The following is a 15,749-nucleotide window of genomic DNA, read 5'->3' on the forward strand; positions in this document are numbered from 1 at the left end:
ACCGGCGGGAAAGGTGTCCGAGGCCACCGCTCCGGAGAGGTCTTGCGGCGGCTCCCTCCTCCCCGGGCTGTCCTCCCCCGGGGTGGGGAACGAACCGCGGCGCCCTGGACGGCTCCGGAACGGAGCGCACCAACCTGCGGGGAAGCGCCCGTCCGACTGCTGCCAAGGCACATTTCCTGGAGCTGATACCTCCCTGCCCGACCCCCACCCCCTGCCCTCCCCTCTCCACCCCACTCGAAATAAGTTTCCTCCCCGCTCTCCTGCCTGGCTGCAGGCACCAGCCCCGCCACGCCTCGAGGGGCCGGCGGCCCTTCCCGGCTCCGGGGGGCACGGCCGGGCCACCCCGCGGGGCGCCGGGGCAGCCCCGGCTCCGCTCCGCTCCCTGCCTTTTTTTCCTCTCTCTTTTTTTTTTTTTTTTTTTTTTTTTTTTTTTTAGAAAGCAAGCCAAAAAGAAGAAAAGAAAAAAAAAAAAGGTGGAGGGTGGTGCCCCACCACCGCCGTTCTCCCGGTGGTGAAACCGGCTGGAAATCAGCTCCCACTTCCAGGAGAAGCCCGGGCCGGGAGTTTTTTGGGGAAAGCCCGTCCCCGGGCCGGGGCAGGATGCGGACCCCGGCGGGGATGCGCTCCCCCGCGCCGCGCATCGCCCCGGGTGCCTGGCTCCCGCCGCTCCAGAGTATTGCAGGAAAAAAAGTGCTGGGAAGGGAGGGGGAGAAAAAAATTAAAAAGCCCGAAGCCGGAGTAGCTGCCCCGGAGGGCTCGTCGCCGGTGAGGGCTGGCGCCGAGCAGGGCCCGGTCCGCTACCGGCGCCGGTACCGCGGAGCCGCAGGCGGAGGCGGCCCCGGGGAAGCGCTGCCCCGGCTCCGCCAAACCGCATCGGTTTCGGGGAGGGGAAACCCGCGGAGGAAAGATCCCTCCCGGCCGGGAAAGCCGAAACTTGCAGCCTTCCCGCTGCACCGGCAGTTTCCCGTCCCGCCCGGCTCGCGTCTGCCCTTCCCTCTTGCCCGGAGGGGATGTTCGCTGTTTTTCGGGGATTTTCAAGGGCCCCGCAGGTCCGGAGCCGCGTACCTGCTGCAGCCAGAGCAGCCTGGGTAGCGGGGCCACGGCTTCTCCCGGCACCGAGGAGAGCCGGGTCCCCTCTCTCCAGCTGGCAGGGCAGAAACGGCTGCAGAGCTGCCAGGGACCCGCTACAGACTGGTGGAGGGTGGGAGGTTTCTTAGGGGCCTCACCTCCTGTGTTCACCGGTGACCTTGGCACTAGGGGCAGGAGCGCTCCTAGCCTCTCCGTGGGGCATCCTCGTCACCAAGTGTTCCCCACGCCCAGATGACGTGGGTGATGCAGGGACCAAGGTCATGTCCTTTGGGAGCTCGTAGGAAGGATAGAGGCCACAGGTTCGCACAAGTGGATCACCACCCTGCCAACATCCCATGGGAGAGGGAAACAGGGTCTTGAGACCACTGTATCCCAGTATAACTACACTGGGAGCTTGGGCACAAACAGATTGGTACCATTGCACAGGTCAGCATGAAAGAGCTCTGATCCCTCACATGTAGGAAGCTGAGCTGCAGCAGGGAGGCACTGGGCTCTGCTGCCTCTGTCTTTGTCTCTCCTGAAGGTCTCTGAGCAGCTCCAGCCAAGTTTCGAGGTAGCCAGATCTATCAGAGCCACATTGCCAAGACATCAGCCCGGCAAGGACTGCAGCGTGACCAGGGGCTCCAGGCACTGCCTGCTGCTCTTCCTCCCTGCGCAAACCAGCACAGCCATCCTATCCCATCCCACCCCACCCCACCTGCAGGACAGTAGATTTTTTTCCTTACACAAGCCGGGGGTCAGCCCCATGGGGTGGGGATGCCATCCTTCAGCACTGCTAAAAACCACGGCCCTGGACAAGGCACCTTGCCTATATATTCAGATTGCCCCCCCCTCTCCCCCCCCAGTTTGGTCTGATCAGAGATGCAGGAACAGCTGGGAGGGACCAATTCCCCCTAAATAATGTCACCCTGGGGTGTTCCCCCTCCTCCTCCTCTTCCTCTCCAGGCAAGGAGGGATCTGGAGACTGCCTTACCTCGCAGCTCTCGTGCAAAACTCACAGCTCAGTCTAAGAAGGATGAGGCTGGAGGGATGGGCCCAGTGCATAACACCGAGGGGTCTGCAGCAGGGTGCTGCTGCCTGCGATTTACACGCATCCGCCAGCTCACACAGAGATCAGGAGAGCACACCCGCTCTCAAGCAAAGGATGGTCACAAGGTGAACCAGTAAAACATGCAAGAAATACACTCCAAAACCCCTCACTCCCAAAGCACACCTCCACCTCCGGCAACAGCCCTACAAAAGACTGGGAGGAGTACTTCAGTCAGCTCACTGCAGCCTCCGGGGGCCAGGGTTTCCATGATTAGCTCACCCAGGGCTGAATTAGATGTATCAGCAGCTGAAGAGAATTAAACAAGAGGAGAAACAGGACTGGGCTTTCTCATTCTAGCTCTAGGGTCTGCAGGCAGCCAGGTATTACAAAAACAGGGTGGCCTGGGAAAAACAGCATTAATCAGAAGTTGCCTACCAGATTAACAAGCCCACAGCATTGGAAGAGGGGCTGCGCATCTCTCCCAGCCGTCTTCCCGCTGGGGTCGCCCAGTTTTCATGTTTTGTGCTGAGGAGCTCGGGTGAAGCGGCAGGTCCCTGCCATTCACTGCTGGGAGATCAGCTCCAAGGGCGGGTGACTACAGTCGCAGCAACAGACGTGGTCTCAGACAGCAGGGAGCCACATCCCTCCTCCAACATCACCTTAACTCTGCCCAGCAAAGCGGATGCAGAACCGTGCAGAAGCAGGGAGGGCTAAACCCAGAAGCAGGCATACAGGAGGCTAAAGAAGATGATGAGTTGTGCTCCCTACGCACACTTCATCCAGCTCCCTTAGGACAGGAGGCGCCGTGATACTAGCTAACATATCAGGGTGCATTGAATGCTTGAAGCCAACTCGACCCAGAAGACAAAGCACTGCCCTCTGCTCAGAAACATCCCTCCACACCACCCTCTCCTTCCTGCCCCCCTCGCAGCTCTTTATAGGCATCAGCTGCTGCACGCCCAGCTGGGCCGGCTGGCCCTGGGTAGAGGCAAGCCAGAAATCAGCCCACAGCCACAGCACTGTCCAATATCCCTGGAATGATAAAATCCTCTCCCTTTACCACTGAAACCCTCCAAACCAAGCCTGCCTTGGGTAGAGCTAATTGCACAGAGGGCATAGGGAAGGAGATGAGAGAACCACAGGGTGGCAGCCACTGGCCTGGCGTAGATACGTCCTTGTCCACTAACGCTGACAAACACCTGGGGATTCATCAGGGCTTATCTGTCTTGTATCACGTTTTCCACTACAATGTGCCTCACCATGAACTAAAAGCCATCATCCCCTGAAAGAGGGTACACACCCTGCTTCCCAGCCGCCCTCTCTGACACCACCACCATCAGCAGCTTTGGGAGCCCCACGTGCCTCCTGATCCGTGCAATTCCTCCTCCTCTTCCTCTCTGTGCCCCCTGGTGCTCCAGGAGGTACCAACTCAGCACAGCCTCCCCAGCTTCCCACCTGGGCCTTAGACAGGACAGCAGAGAGCTGGGAGGGACGGAGAGGGCATGCGCAGAGAAACCAGGCAGCAGAGAGAGCATCTCCAGGGAGCTTGGGTGTGATGGTGAAGGCAGTGCAGGGCCCAGCGCAGACAAGAGGTCCTTGAAGAAAGGCCGGTGGTGGTGGCCTTTCTTCAGAGTCACGCCATGAGGATGTCAGTGTCTGAATGTCACCCAGGGTCTATAGGACTTGCCCTTGAATCACTAAATTCAGCAGGAACCCCAGAGCTGAACTGAATGCAAACCAGCTCAAACCTTTATGGCTTCGGATTTATATTTTTTTAATTCCCAATCCAGTACTGCTGTTGCTGAGCTTCAGTAGAAACTGCAGCAGCCACTACAGAAACCAAACCAAGACAAGGCAGGAAAACACGCTGTCTTGATTTCTGGGTAAGAAACAAATCCAGCTTAGCACAAGCAATGGAGTTTGTTTTTAAATGTTTTTAAATGTTTGGCCTGTACACTAAAACAAAGCTTGTCCATGGGAGGGGGTGGGTGGGAGGGGGCTGCTGCTGTCTCAGAAAGTTCATGAGATGTGACGCGTGGTGGGCAATGACACACCGCCTTGCACCAGTCATTCCCAGAGCCTGGCTTATTTATTTATTCTCAGAGCAAAGGAAAAAGCATCAGAGCTTAATCTGAGGGTATGAGGGTTCTCATGGGGAAACCAGTGACTTGCTCTCCAGAAAAAGTGGTGGCAAGACCCAGCAACTAAGATCAAATGTGGAAGAGCAAAATTCAGAGGAGCAGGAAGGGTAGGTAGCTGGACCCTGTTACGCTCTCTGCCTAAAAAGTGGATGACATGCCTGGATTTTGAAGGCACCATCATGACAAATGTCTGCAAGGAAAAATGCCCACATTGGAAGGGACTTAAACTTTGGTATTTCTTGATTTTTGAGTTCTTTAGTGCTATTTTTGAATCCTTTGTGCTGCTGTAACCCCACACAAGATGGGTCTGAGTGTATGTGCAAGGATAGACGTTTTCTTTGGCTTATCCGTGATGGCAATTTCTACTGTTTTATGAAAATCAGGTTTTTGCAGGGCTGCAGACTAGGTAAGCTCCAGCCACATCAAGCTGATGTTCTTCCCCGGCAATTCATCCTGAAGGAAATCCACACTGGTGAGTTAGTACTAACTGTTGTGAGGTTTGCTCCGTGGGGTGTCTGTAGAGAGTAGCCCCATGCTCTGCAAGGCCAGGGGCAGCACTGCTCATGGGCAGCATTTTGACACCATTGTACAGAGGCCCACACGAATGAGGAATGAGAGGGTTAGGACCAAGTTCAGGAGACTACATCAGACCTCAGTTGCTCATTGACTTCTTTCCTCTGCATAGGACAGCCATTTGCTAGTGAGATTTTCAGACGAGCAAGTGGTCTCTTATTCACAGAAGCCACACTCCTGTTTTATGGTCTGGCTGCCCTACCAGACACAGGGCTGGGGAGCATGTGGTGGGATGTGCGTTAAGCAGGTGATCAAGCACAAAAAATTTCCAAAAAACCCACAGTAATCATGTGGAGAAAGGGGAGAAGCCCTGCTCACAGAGTAACCTGGAGAACTCGTGGTCCAGAACCCAGAGACCATCTTTCCAGGGTCTCAAGGTAGACTACTAAGCATAAGGGTGTCCCACAAACAGCCAGCCTTGGTTATCATATCCCGCCCCAGTCTCAGTTATCGTATCCCTTCACTTCCAACTTCAAGAAGAGACTGTTCACGTTGCAGGCAATGGTCTGGATTTGCTTGCAGGTGGCTGACCAAGATCAGCATCAAGACAGTGGAGGTGGATTGCTCATGGGACTTCGCAAGCTCTGTTTGCACTGACTGCAGTGGGCACATGCAGAGCCATCTGGGCTAGGTGCTAGATCCCACTCTGCTGCCCAGTTTATTTTTTTTCTGTTACCCATGTGTTGAGCTGTTCTGCTGACATGGAGTACCAGGAACTCCGAATCCCTCATCATGGACTCAAATTAAGCCACCAAGAGGCATCACATTATCTACATTAAAGCCCTATCAGAGAGCACTTTTGGATGTCTTGGCCAAATTAAACGCCAACCTTGCAGCTCCCACATAAACGCTCATGATCACAGCTGCAACAACTGTGTGCTGAGGAGAGACTGTGAGCTCCTGAAGGGGATGATTGGTGTGGAAGGATCCTGTCTTCCTCAGCTGTCTCAGCCCACTGTGCTGCAGCAGCTCACCCCAGAGCCAAAGCACACCCTGAGTTACCACTGAGTGCTGCAGGGCTCTAAAATAGCACTGGGATGTGAGGACCCTCAGGTTTTCTTCTATATATTTCAACAAAAAGCATTAATGCCACTTGGCCTGTCTTCAGAAGGTGGCATCAACTTCTGCAGCCCTCCACTTGCTAGGCCTGCTAATGCCAACCACCAAACCTCAAAGCAGGGACGTCAAGAGAAACCCAGGGCTTTATAATCAGAAAAGAAACCCAATCCAGCTAGCTGGATACCAGCTCTTCGAAGGCCACAGATCTTGGAAGGGGAAGCCTGGAGCAGCCCAGGCTGGAGAGAACCTCTTGCTCTGTCTAACCAGCAGCGTGGGCTGGGTACCACCCCAGCACAGCCTGCATGCAGCGTCTCAAACTCTGGCAGAAGTTTTACAATGAGCAGGTTGAATAGCTTTGGTCTTTAAACACTTCCCTTTTAATGGAAAATTACCTTTTCAATTAAAAATAGTCTCTTAGTCAACCCTTTTCACCTCTTTTTAGATTCTCCCTGGCTGTGGGGGTGTTTTTTTATGACACTGGGAAAAAACCAAGAATATTACAATTTCCATAATCGTGGATTTTTCTTTCTTTCTCCTGCTTTTTTGATTCTCTTTTCCTCCTTTTCACAGTGAAATACTGGAGAACGAATCATATCCCCATGCGGGAGTTTTAACAAAATGCTTAATTTTTATCCTTCCTTCTTTCCTGTTGTCACTACTCCTTTCCCTCGAACTTCCCCGAGCAGCAGCATTGCAATCTGTCACGCGGACAGACGAAGCACGGCTGCATCTCACCGCACTGTCTGCTGAGAGGGTCAGAAGGGGCAGATCACTTAACACTACACCTGTTTTATGAATAATAATACAGCCAGTTTTGCTGGGTTCCTGGGAGGATGTTTTCCCACCAGGATAAACTCCATGTATTGAACAAATTCATGTCTTTAACTTGCTTGACTCTGGTTAGCTTGGTTGCGAGGGGAAGCTCCAGCAGTGCCATTTGAGCAGAGGAAAGACGTTCGAGGCAGGTTTTGTCAGAGCGTCTTGTGCTTTCTCTCTCTGCAAGTTTCACTTATGGAGGTACGAGATTATAAATTTGGGGTTGAAGAGCCTGTTTCCCTTGCAAATAATATGGAAGAAAAAAAAAAAAGCTTCAGCAGCTTCAGAAAAATGAAAGTTATCCATAGGTACACAGGTTTGGGTCACCCCAAAATACACCACCTGGATTAAAATTTTGGTCCTTCTTTCAGTGGCTGGACTAGCTCAGGAAAAAAAAAAATGCTGACTTTTTAATGTACTTTTTCAATTACTTCAAAAATTCCAAGAATGTCTTTTTAAGACGGTAGAACAAAATGTTCCGGTTCAAAGCAACAAGTTTCTCTAGGTCTTTCCTTAGGAGGTGCAAGAAGCAACAATACCTGTTCTCTCTCAGGCAGAGGACTGTGCCCATCAGCACACGCAGTGATATCCTGAGTGATCTTCCTGCCCTGATTTGGGTTGCCCAAGAGTCTCAGGAAGGTCCCTCAGCCCCATCCCAAGCCAGACCTGCGACAAAAGAGGACACTGTTCTACCAGGTCCAATCAGTGCCTCTCTCATGTATTATTTTATTTGTTTTGTTGGCTTTTATTGAGAGTGAAAAAATAATTTAAAGCAATTATCTGTACAGGGGGGCAAGGGACTGGTTAACTGGTCGGAGGATCTGTGACCCCCTACAGCCAGGCCAGGGAGGGTTAGAGGGGGTGATTTACAGCTGTACAAAAACACAACAATCCCACTGACGAGGAGCAGAGGGTGGAGGACATCTCTTGAGCTCTTGTAGGCCCAGAGCAGAGGGGCAGGAGGCTGTGCAGGGGCAGGGGGAACCAGGGTCTGCCCATAGTGGAACCAGACCCTCAAGTGACCTGCAGGGGTGTCTCCAGCATCTCCATGAGGAAGGTGTCGATGGGGGTGTCCCCAATCAGCTTGAAGAAGAAGAGGTGCTCCAGGCATTTCAGCCCGATGGACCGCAGCGCTGGGAGGCGCAGGAGGAGTTTGGCAAACCTGGAAGGAGGAGAGAAGAGTCAGAGGCATGCAGAACACACTGGCCACCCTCTCCCACGAGTTTCCAAGCCAGCACCAGGGCCACAGGAGAGCAGAGCCCGAATGCTCCCCCAAAAATGCCTTGGAGAGTCCTCTAGCTTAGATTCCCTTATGCTTTCAAAGCAGAGGAATAAGCGTTTTTCTCTTCATGTGTGGAGGGGAATATGTACCTTTTCAAAACAGAATTTAGCATTTTTAAAACTTCCATGAAGAAGAAAAAAAAAAATGTCTAGATTGCCTTCTCAGCCAAGACTTAAACTAGTGACTTGCATCTCCATGGTGCCATTGAAATCCTTCTTGAGACAGCCTTCAAAAGTCCCTGGCCCCCTGAGAGGGTGCACAACCCCTCAACAGTGCCTCTGCCAGCCACTGCCTTCTGTTTGGAGCCGCAGCTGCGAGGAGGGGGGGGACAGCGGGCAGGCTGCCTCCCCCTCCCCACACCCTGCTCACAGCGCTCCGCAGCCACATCCAGAGCCAAAAATAGCAGAAGATGCTGTGGGCGCCTCACTTGGCTGGCGGTGATGAGGAGGGATCCTGCTGCCGGTGTTTCGAGAGCTTGGCCAGCAGAGGGTAGGATTGGATTGAAAAGCAAGAAAATGCATCTTGCCAGGACCCTAAAGGCTCTGGCCCAGAATTAGGGCACTGAGAGGACATGCCAGCCTGCAGGAGCTGGGCTGCTTCTGGCAATTTTGGCTGGTGTCCTGCCCTTCCTTTTCTTGGGGCTCCAGCCCAGGGTGGCCCCGTCACCCCTCCCTCAGTCTGCTCTTTCCAAGATGGGAATTGTGCTGCCTGCCACGCTTGGGGACACTCACCGCCCCGGCTGCTCAGGGTACTTCTGCTTTGTGTAGGCTTCCAGAGTGGCATAGACCTTCTCCCTCAGCGATTCCACTTCCGAGGGGCTGGACAAACCCTTGGCATCTGGACGAGGGAGAGAATACAGGTAGGGAAGAAATCACTGCAGAGGAGACCTTTCTACCACGTCCATGGGTGGGAGAGGACTCAAGCTCTCTTTAATCATGCACTCAGGGACTGGGATAAGTCTGTCTGCAGTCCTGACGCTCACTGCCACAGCACTCCCGCCTGTGACCTGCCATGGCCCTGAGGGCATGTGTGTCACCTGGGACTGCCCCAGGCCTCAGACTTACCTGGGTTGAACAGGACAATGGCTCGCAGGCACCCCAGCTCCGACTTATCCATCTGCATGTCTTTCATTTTGGACACCAGCTCTGTCAGAACCCTGCATGTGGGGGACATGGGAGAGCAGATGATCAGAGACAGGGATTGACACCAAGGCTGAGGGCAGAAAAGCATCCGTGACAGGCACTGGGAATGTCCCCAATTCCTCTCTGCAGGAAAAGGCAGCTTTGAGGGACAGCCATGCCACACACTGCTCTTCTACATGTGCATCAGTATTCATGGACCTGAGCATCAAATTCACTTCCGATCTTACTTTGCTCAGCCGATGCCCTCTGTGCTCTGTTTGGACTATGGAGAGCAATTTGCACTCAACTTGAGGAAAACCATATGGGTTTTTCCTCCCCATTTCACTGTGTGAAATATGGGCACCACCCTTACACATGCCAGTTGTGTAAGAGTGGTCACACAGTGACCAGGCAGGGAGCAGGCACGGCACGGACAGTACGCGTGCAGTCGTTATACGAGCAAGTTGGGGTTTAAGGCTTTGCCAGCTAAAGCTCTTGCTGATCAGTATTAGCTCTAGATCCAGTTATGGCAAACTCTTAGAGGGAAGGCAGAGAAGCATTCATCCCCCTGCACATCCAACCAAGGATCTGCTTCTGCAAATCCATTTCCAAGGCGCTTTCATCCCATTCTTGGTTTTTAAGCCAGTCAAGTGTCCCCTCCTCATTCTAAGCTAAACCAAAATCACCATGAGTTTGCTGTAGTTCTCACTAAGGACATGTTTTCTATTCAGAGGGGAAAGACAGAGCCAGCCTGGCTGCCGCTGCTAGAGGATGACAGAAACAGGCCACGTACCTGTCGAAGATGGAGCCCACACCAGCACTGTGAGCACTGCTGCGGTGCACGTGCAAGCCTGTGGCCAGAAGGATGCCGTCTTGCACCGAGACGGAGCGATGGGAGAAAGAGGCGATGAGCAGCTCATTCCAGCCTGCAAGAGGAGGTGTGTGGGACACAAGAGGTAGTTCAGCAAAAAAATACCAGTTCCACATGGAGCAGCACAGCTGGTTTCTCCCTGCTGGCTTCAGACTCAGCTCACAGGAGAGATGGGACCCCGGGTACCAACTGCACCCTTTCCAGCAGCAAGGAATGTGCAGAAAAATACTCAAAGTGCTAAAAAAAAAAAAAAAAAAGGGAGGAGGAGGAGGAGGGGGGCAAGATGCCGTTTTTTCCTCATTAAAAAAAACATATTCCTTGCATCAGCAACCCCTTTACATCATTTTGCACATTGCACCTAATGTGCCCCACACATAGCAAGTTCTGTAGTTATAAGAATTCCATTAACAAGACACATTTATTCCCTCTCCCCCAGTCCTCCTAACATGTCTGTATGAAGAGGGTAACAAACCACAGATTCCACTGCTCCATCCACAGCCTCTGCCAACCGCTCAGCATGGCTCAGGATGGGTCGCTTGCCCTGTGACAGCAGGGATCAATCAGCTCAGGATTCACCATCCAGCCTGGCTGGCACGGCATGCAGCCCAGAGAAGGGACAGGGACACCAGGAATAGCCCCAGAGGCCACAGGTAGGAGACGTTACCTGCCCGGAGAAGAATGACTTGGTCCTCCAGAGTCAGGTCAGAGAAGTGGGGGATTCGCTTGGCCCACTCAACGAGTGTGAAAAGCTGCTTGTCAGCTGCATGACATATGTTGGTGACGGGGTCATTTGTCTAATTAAGAGTGATATCAAAAGGAAAAGAGCAGAGGAAAAGAGGAGAATTTGTTAATGTAAAATCTTTGGTAATTGCTGTCTGCACTGCACATGGTATCAGATTAAGTTAACGATACTCAGAGCCACAAGCAAAATGATCAGATTGCCAATAATCACTGCTGTGCACTGTTGAAAAGAGAAGATATTAATTACTACTATCCCCTCTACAACCAGCCAAATCAGCTGGTTGCTAGACTTTTCTGTTTGCTTGCTGTTCTTTGCAAAGCAAGCCCTACATGGCAGGCTGCAGTCCTGCTTCCCAGAGCACATCTAAAAGCCATCAAAACTGCTGTTCAGAGGCTGCTTATCCAAAAGAGTAAAACCACGGCAGTAAACCTGCTGTGTCCAACTCCATTGCAGTCTTGGTCCCTGGGACAGACAAGCAGTGCCCAGAGCTGTGCAACTGTGGAAGCCAGCACAGGGTTCAGGCTCTCTGGCATCCACCTATTGCCATATCTACTCACTGAAACCAAAGGGAACTGGAAAAAAAGTTGCTAGGAAAATAACGCATAGGCTGTTTTCCAGTTGTTATTCAGAGTAGCTTCAAAAGAACAATTGTTGGGGATTTTTAGGCACTACAAAGCAAAAAGCCCTTGCAACATGCCAGCCGTTCACATGGGGTTTGTCCTTTCAAATCACGCCGTGAAGGCCCTCATCTCGAGCTGCATGTGATTTTAGTGCCCCTTACTGAGCTCTCTGTGTTCACGTCGCTGTACGCTTCCGTCTTGGGTTCGACTGCCAGCTCAGCTTCCAGGATCCTCTCCACAGGCATGTCCTCGCTGCCACTGCTTGTGGACTCGGCTTCATTCTCACTCCGCTCCCTGCTCCTCTGCCTCTCCTCCTGCACAGCTGCAGGACAGAAACACGGCTCTTTACACCCACAGCAACACCTACCTGCTCACAGTGGGTCCCATTGCATCTGGGAGGAGGGATGAGAAACCCCCTCAGGAGGGGGAGAACAGAAAATAAATGGCTATTTCAGATGTATATCCATTCAAATGGCTATCCCCACCACCCCCCAATAACTTTGGGGTTGCTGTAGAACAGTAGGCTCCAAATTTGATATAAAGTTGCTCTTTCCAAGGTATGAATCTCCAGAATAGAGGCAAGAGGAACTGATACCTCCAGGTGGCAGCCTGGACTCAGCTGTCACTAGATGCTGGAGGAAGCAGGAGGGACCCAGCACCCAGACACTGAGGTTTGCTGTCCTTACAGCGTGCCTCAAACAGTCCCGTGGCAGCCAGAGCATCCAGCAGCAGGGCTAGATGGTCCCTCACCCCCATCTGGATCCACACATGCTGCTTGCTTCATTCCTGAGCAATCACTTACCCAGCCTGGCCCAGTCCTGGTATCACCTCTCCCCTGACCACCTCTCTTCCCTGCCCTCCCCACTAGAAAGCACTTCTAAGCACCTCAGATGCCCCTCTTTTACCACCTCTGTACATTTTCCAAAATATCTACTGACTTAATCACTGAAATTCTCTCCAGATCTGTTATTAACTCCCAGGGCTGCTGGGTGTGTGGAGGACAAGTCCGTGTAGGACACGAGTACACAGTATGCTAAGCCTTGTGCTCAAGAGAAGTCCTGGGTGCGCATTTTTGTTGGAGAAATTCCAAAGGGAAATAAGAAAATCCTGCTAAAACAAAGCAAAACCAACAAACAAGCCAAAAGACCTGACCAGTAGGTGTCAATATCATTGTTTAGCTCATTGCTGGAGAGAAACGTCCCAAAACTACAGACCTGCCAGCATCGCTCCCCTGTGTGAGCATAGAATCACCCAGGTTGGAAAGGACCTTTCAGACCATCAAGTCCAACCATCAGCCTAACTCTGACAAAAACCACCACTAAACCATGTCTCTAAGCACTGCGTCTGCCCAGCTTTTAAATACCTCCAGGGATGGTGCCTCAACCACTTCCCTGGGCAGCCTGTTCCAATGTTTAATAACCCTTTTGGTGTAAAATTTTTTCCTAATATCCAGTCTAAACCTCCCCTGGCGCAACTTGAGGCTATTCCCTCTTGTCCTATCACTTGTTACTTGGGAGAAGAGACTGACCCCCACCTCTCCACACCCTCCTTTCAGGGAGTTGTACAGAGTGATAATGTCTCCCCTCAGCCTCCTTTTCTCTAGGCTAAAAAACAGCCTACAGCAGCAAGCAGGGGCCCAAAGTGCCCCGTAGCCCCTAAGGGACAGGTATGCAGCTGGCCTGGTCCCACAGAACAGCCTGTCCCGAGCTGTAGGCATTTATACACCTGAAATGAAAGCTTCAGTGGGGGAGAAGGTGGCTGCAAAGTTGGCCCCCGCCCCACAGACGTGAGTGCTTCGCTATCCAACAGGTTAATGGCTCCCCCACCTGTTAGTTAAGCACCAGGCAGTCAGTATCCAGAGGAGGGTGAAAACCACCAAGGCCAAGGGATAAAGGCACCTTTAAGAGGAGAGGGGATCTGCCTAAGCACCAGGGGACACCAAGGAAGGGGCCAGCTCAGCAAGCCCACAGCTCACAACAAGCCTGCGGGAGGAACTTGATCCCCATTTTCTCAAACAGGTAAGTGCTGCTGGAAGAAGGGTGTGACAAGCTTGTAGGTCAGATACTTGCACCAGGAGATTTCCTTTCCACTTGTCTTTACAGCACTGCTGTTCGCCATGGTGTCAGGAAATGAGCCCTTGCCTTACCCTGCCTTATGTTAGGGTGCTTTCAGGGGAAGGGCCAAACCACAGGAGGTTCCTCAGCACCGAGACTCAGGACCACTTTGCAGTGCTCGGCACTTCCCTGCATTTCTGCCTGCTGGGAGGATGTGCTTCCCAGCACTGCCCAGCTGCTGGGGAACTGGCAGCACCCAAGGAGATGGGTCAGCAGAGCATCCAGGCTGGCACTGGCGAGGGATGGCAACATAGGACGCACATATGTGCCAGACAGATGGGGGAAGAATTTGTCCTCTTTAGGGTAGTGGACAGGAAGAAGCCAGGGAAGTGTTTCTGAAGTCATCAAAATCTTAGTGGAAGAGTGAGCATGCAAAGCAAATACCAGTCCCATGCCTCAGCCCCCAAACTCATCCAGGATTCCTTGTTCAAGCTGCAATCTGTCCCCAGTTTCTGCAGCTCCCAGAAAGCCCCTGTGATTATTGCAGCCAAACCCCTGTAGGATCCACCAGGATCCTGGGGTTTAAGTTTTCAGGCTCTGCAAAGGGAAAGTTGTGTTGACACCCTGGTCCTCTGAACCACTTTGCACCCAGCTGGAAGGGAAAGCTGTGCCTGGGATTAGGTTTTTGATTCAAGCCTGGCATTTGACAGGCCCCTGCGGTCCTGAGCAGTCGAGGAAACACAGCATTGATGATGGTACAGGGAATGGGATGAGGCTCAGCCTGTGCCCAGCGTTACAGCTTCCCCCCCAGGCTCTGCCCTGCACTGTCTGACCTCCTGCACAGGGAGCAACTGGCACGCTCTGCAGAGGGACAGTGTGGCCACCAAAAGGGACAGCTACACTGCCTGCTGGCATTCAACCCTGCAGGCACAACAGTTATTTTATCTTGGGGGGAAAAAAGCAGTTTAAAAGCTGTGCTACTTGTCACTACCTGACCTTGCATCTGTCAGTATAATTTGGGAGACAATACAGCTCGGCAGCCCTTGCTCTACCAAGGGAGCAGTTAGCTGCAGGGGGCAGAGGCAGACAGATAAACACCCATGCCGCTGGGCTTTTCTTTGCCTGCAGCAGAGATTCACTCAGTGGTGGCTTTTACAAAGATCTTCGCACTCTCTGGAGCTGCGTGGGAGGAGAGAAAGGGCTGCGGGACGCACAGCAGACATGTGTCACTCTCAGCAGCTCTTTGGAGGCTTCCTCCAAGTCAGTGCAAAATCCCTTAAGTCCAATTGCCTCAGGTTGGATCCTTGCACCAGATCAACACTTGGTGGTTTGTACCGGAAACACGGTCCTTTGGGGATTGCTCCACTCCCATATGTGGAGCATGGGAGAGGCTGCATGAACCGTTTCCATACAGCTCTCTCCTGCAGCACAAAGCCACCACAGGATGGGAGCTGTACCAAAGGTGAGGTTAAGAGTGGAAATGACAAAGAACTATAGAATAAAAAATAGAAAGAAATCATCCACCCTCATCTTTCAGTGCAAGAATTAGGTGACAAATGAAGCCAGGAAGCTGCAAACAAAAAAGGAGGTTTCTATTCACACAGGAGACAAGCAGGCTGCAGGACTCCTCACTGTTGGGTGCTGCCCACAGCAAAGGCTTACAGGGGTACAAGGGGTCCAGGCCATTAAGGGCCACTAACTAAACGCAAGCTTGGGTCAAAATTTGTTAACAGGTTCAATAGTCACCAGTATGTGTGTTTAGATGGGATGTGAAAAAAGTTACAGTGCAATAGCTTCCTCATCATCCTCATTTCCTTTACGAAACGAGGTCAAAAATGCCCTGAGGCTGTCAGCGTGAGTTTTTACAATGCTCTAGCCTTGGAGGGCCACCAAGAGCCAGATTCGCCCTAATGAATGTAAGGAAAATTTCTAAAAGCTCATTCCTTCCACCAGCCCACACGTACCTTCCCTCTTCATCCCCATTGCGAGGCACTTCTGATAGCGGCAGTACTGACAGCGGTTGCGTTGGCGCTTGTCTATGAGGCAGTCCTTGTTGTCTCGGCAGGTATAGATCAGGTCCTTCCGGATTGTCCTCTTAAAGAAGCCTTTGCAGCCCTCACAGCTGTACACCCCATAGTGCTTCCCTAGGGAGGCAAGGGCAGGCCATCAGTGGGCAGGCAGGCATCTGCCCTTCCCTACGGCATAGAAAAAGCTCGAACCAACCCCAAAGGTGAAAAAAATGGCTGCAGGGTATCACCTTAGCAGGCTGGACTTGGCTCTAGTGGCTCTTAGCAGGAATAGTGACCAGCAGCAGTCAAACTATAAGACTGCTGCTTTCCTGTGATAAGGAG

At 52.3% G+C, this 15,749-nt stretch overlaps 1 protein-coding gene across 3 annotated transcripts in view; it reads right to left on the minus strand.

Annotated features, from left to right (window-relative positions):
- Nucleotides 1-7,406: 7,406 nt before the first annotated feature.
- The window catches only part of RXRG (retinoid X receptor gamma), a 40,123-nt gene continuing 31,780 nt past the window's right edge, over nucleotides 7,407-15,749 (minus strand). For 2 of the 3 annotated variants that reach the window (XM_074597289.1, XM_074597291.1), the window contains exons 4-10: nucleotides 15,363-15,542; nucleotides 11,506-11,666; nucleotides 10,647-10,776; nucleotides 9,905-10,037; nucleotides 9,055-9,146; nucleotides 8,722-8,827; nucleotides 7,423-7,870 (exon numbers count right to left, since the gene is read on the minus strand). In XM_074597289.1, coding sequence (XP_074453390.1) covers nucleotides 7,723-7,870; nucleotides 8,722-8,827; nucleotides 9,055-9,146; nucleotides 9,905-10,037; nucleotides 10,647-10,776; nucleotides 11,506-11,666; nucleotides 15,363-15,542 — 950 coding nt within the window. In that variant the 3' untranslated portion in view covers nucleotides 7,423-7,722. Of the gene's footprint in view, nucleotides 7,871-8,721; nucleotides 8,828-9,054; nucleotides 9,147-9,904; nucleotides 10,038-10,646; nucleotides 10,777-11,505; nucleotides 11,667-15,362; nucleotides 15,543-15,749 lie in introns of all 3 variants that reach the window. The other variant, XM_074597290.1, reaches the window with a different exon arrangement.

Source organism: Larus michahellis, chromosome 8 (assembly GCF_964199755.1).
Source record: "Larus michahellis chromosome 8, bLarMic1.1, whole genome shotgun sequence".
Classification (NCBI taxonomy): domain Eukaryota; kingdom Metazoa; phylum Chordata; class Aves; order Charadriiformes; family Laridae; genus Larus; species Larus michahellis.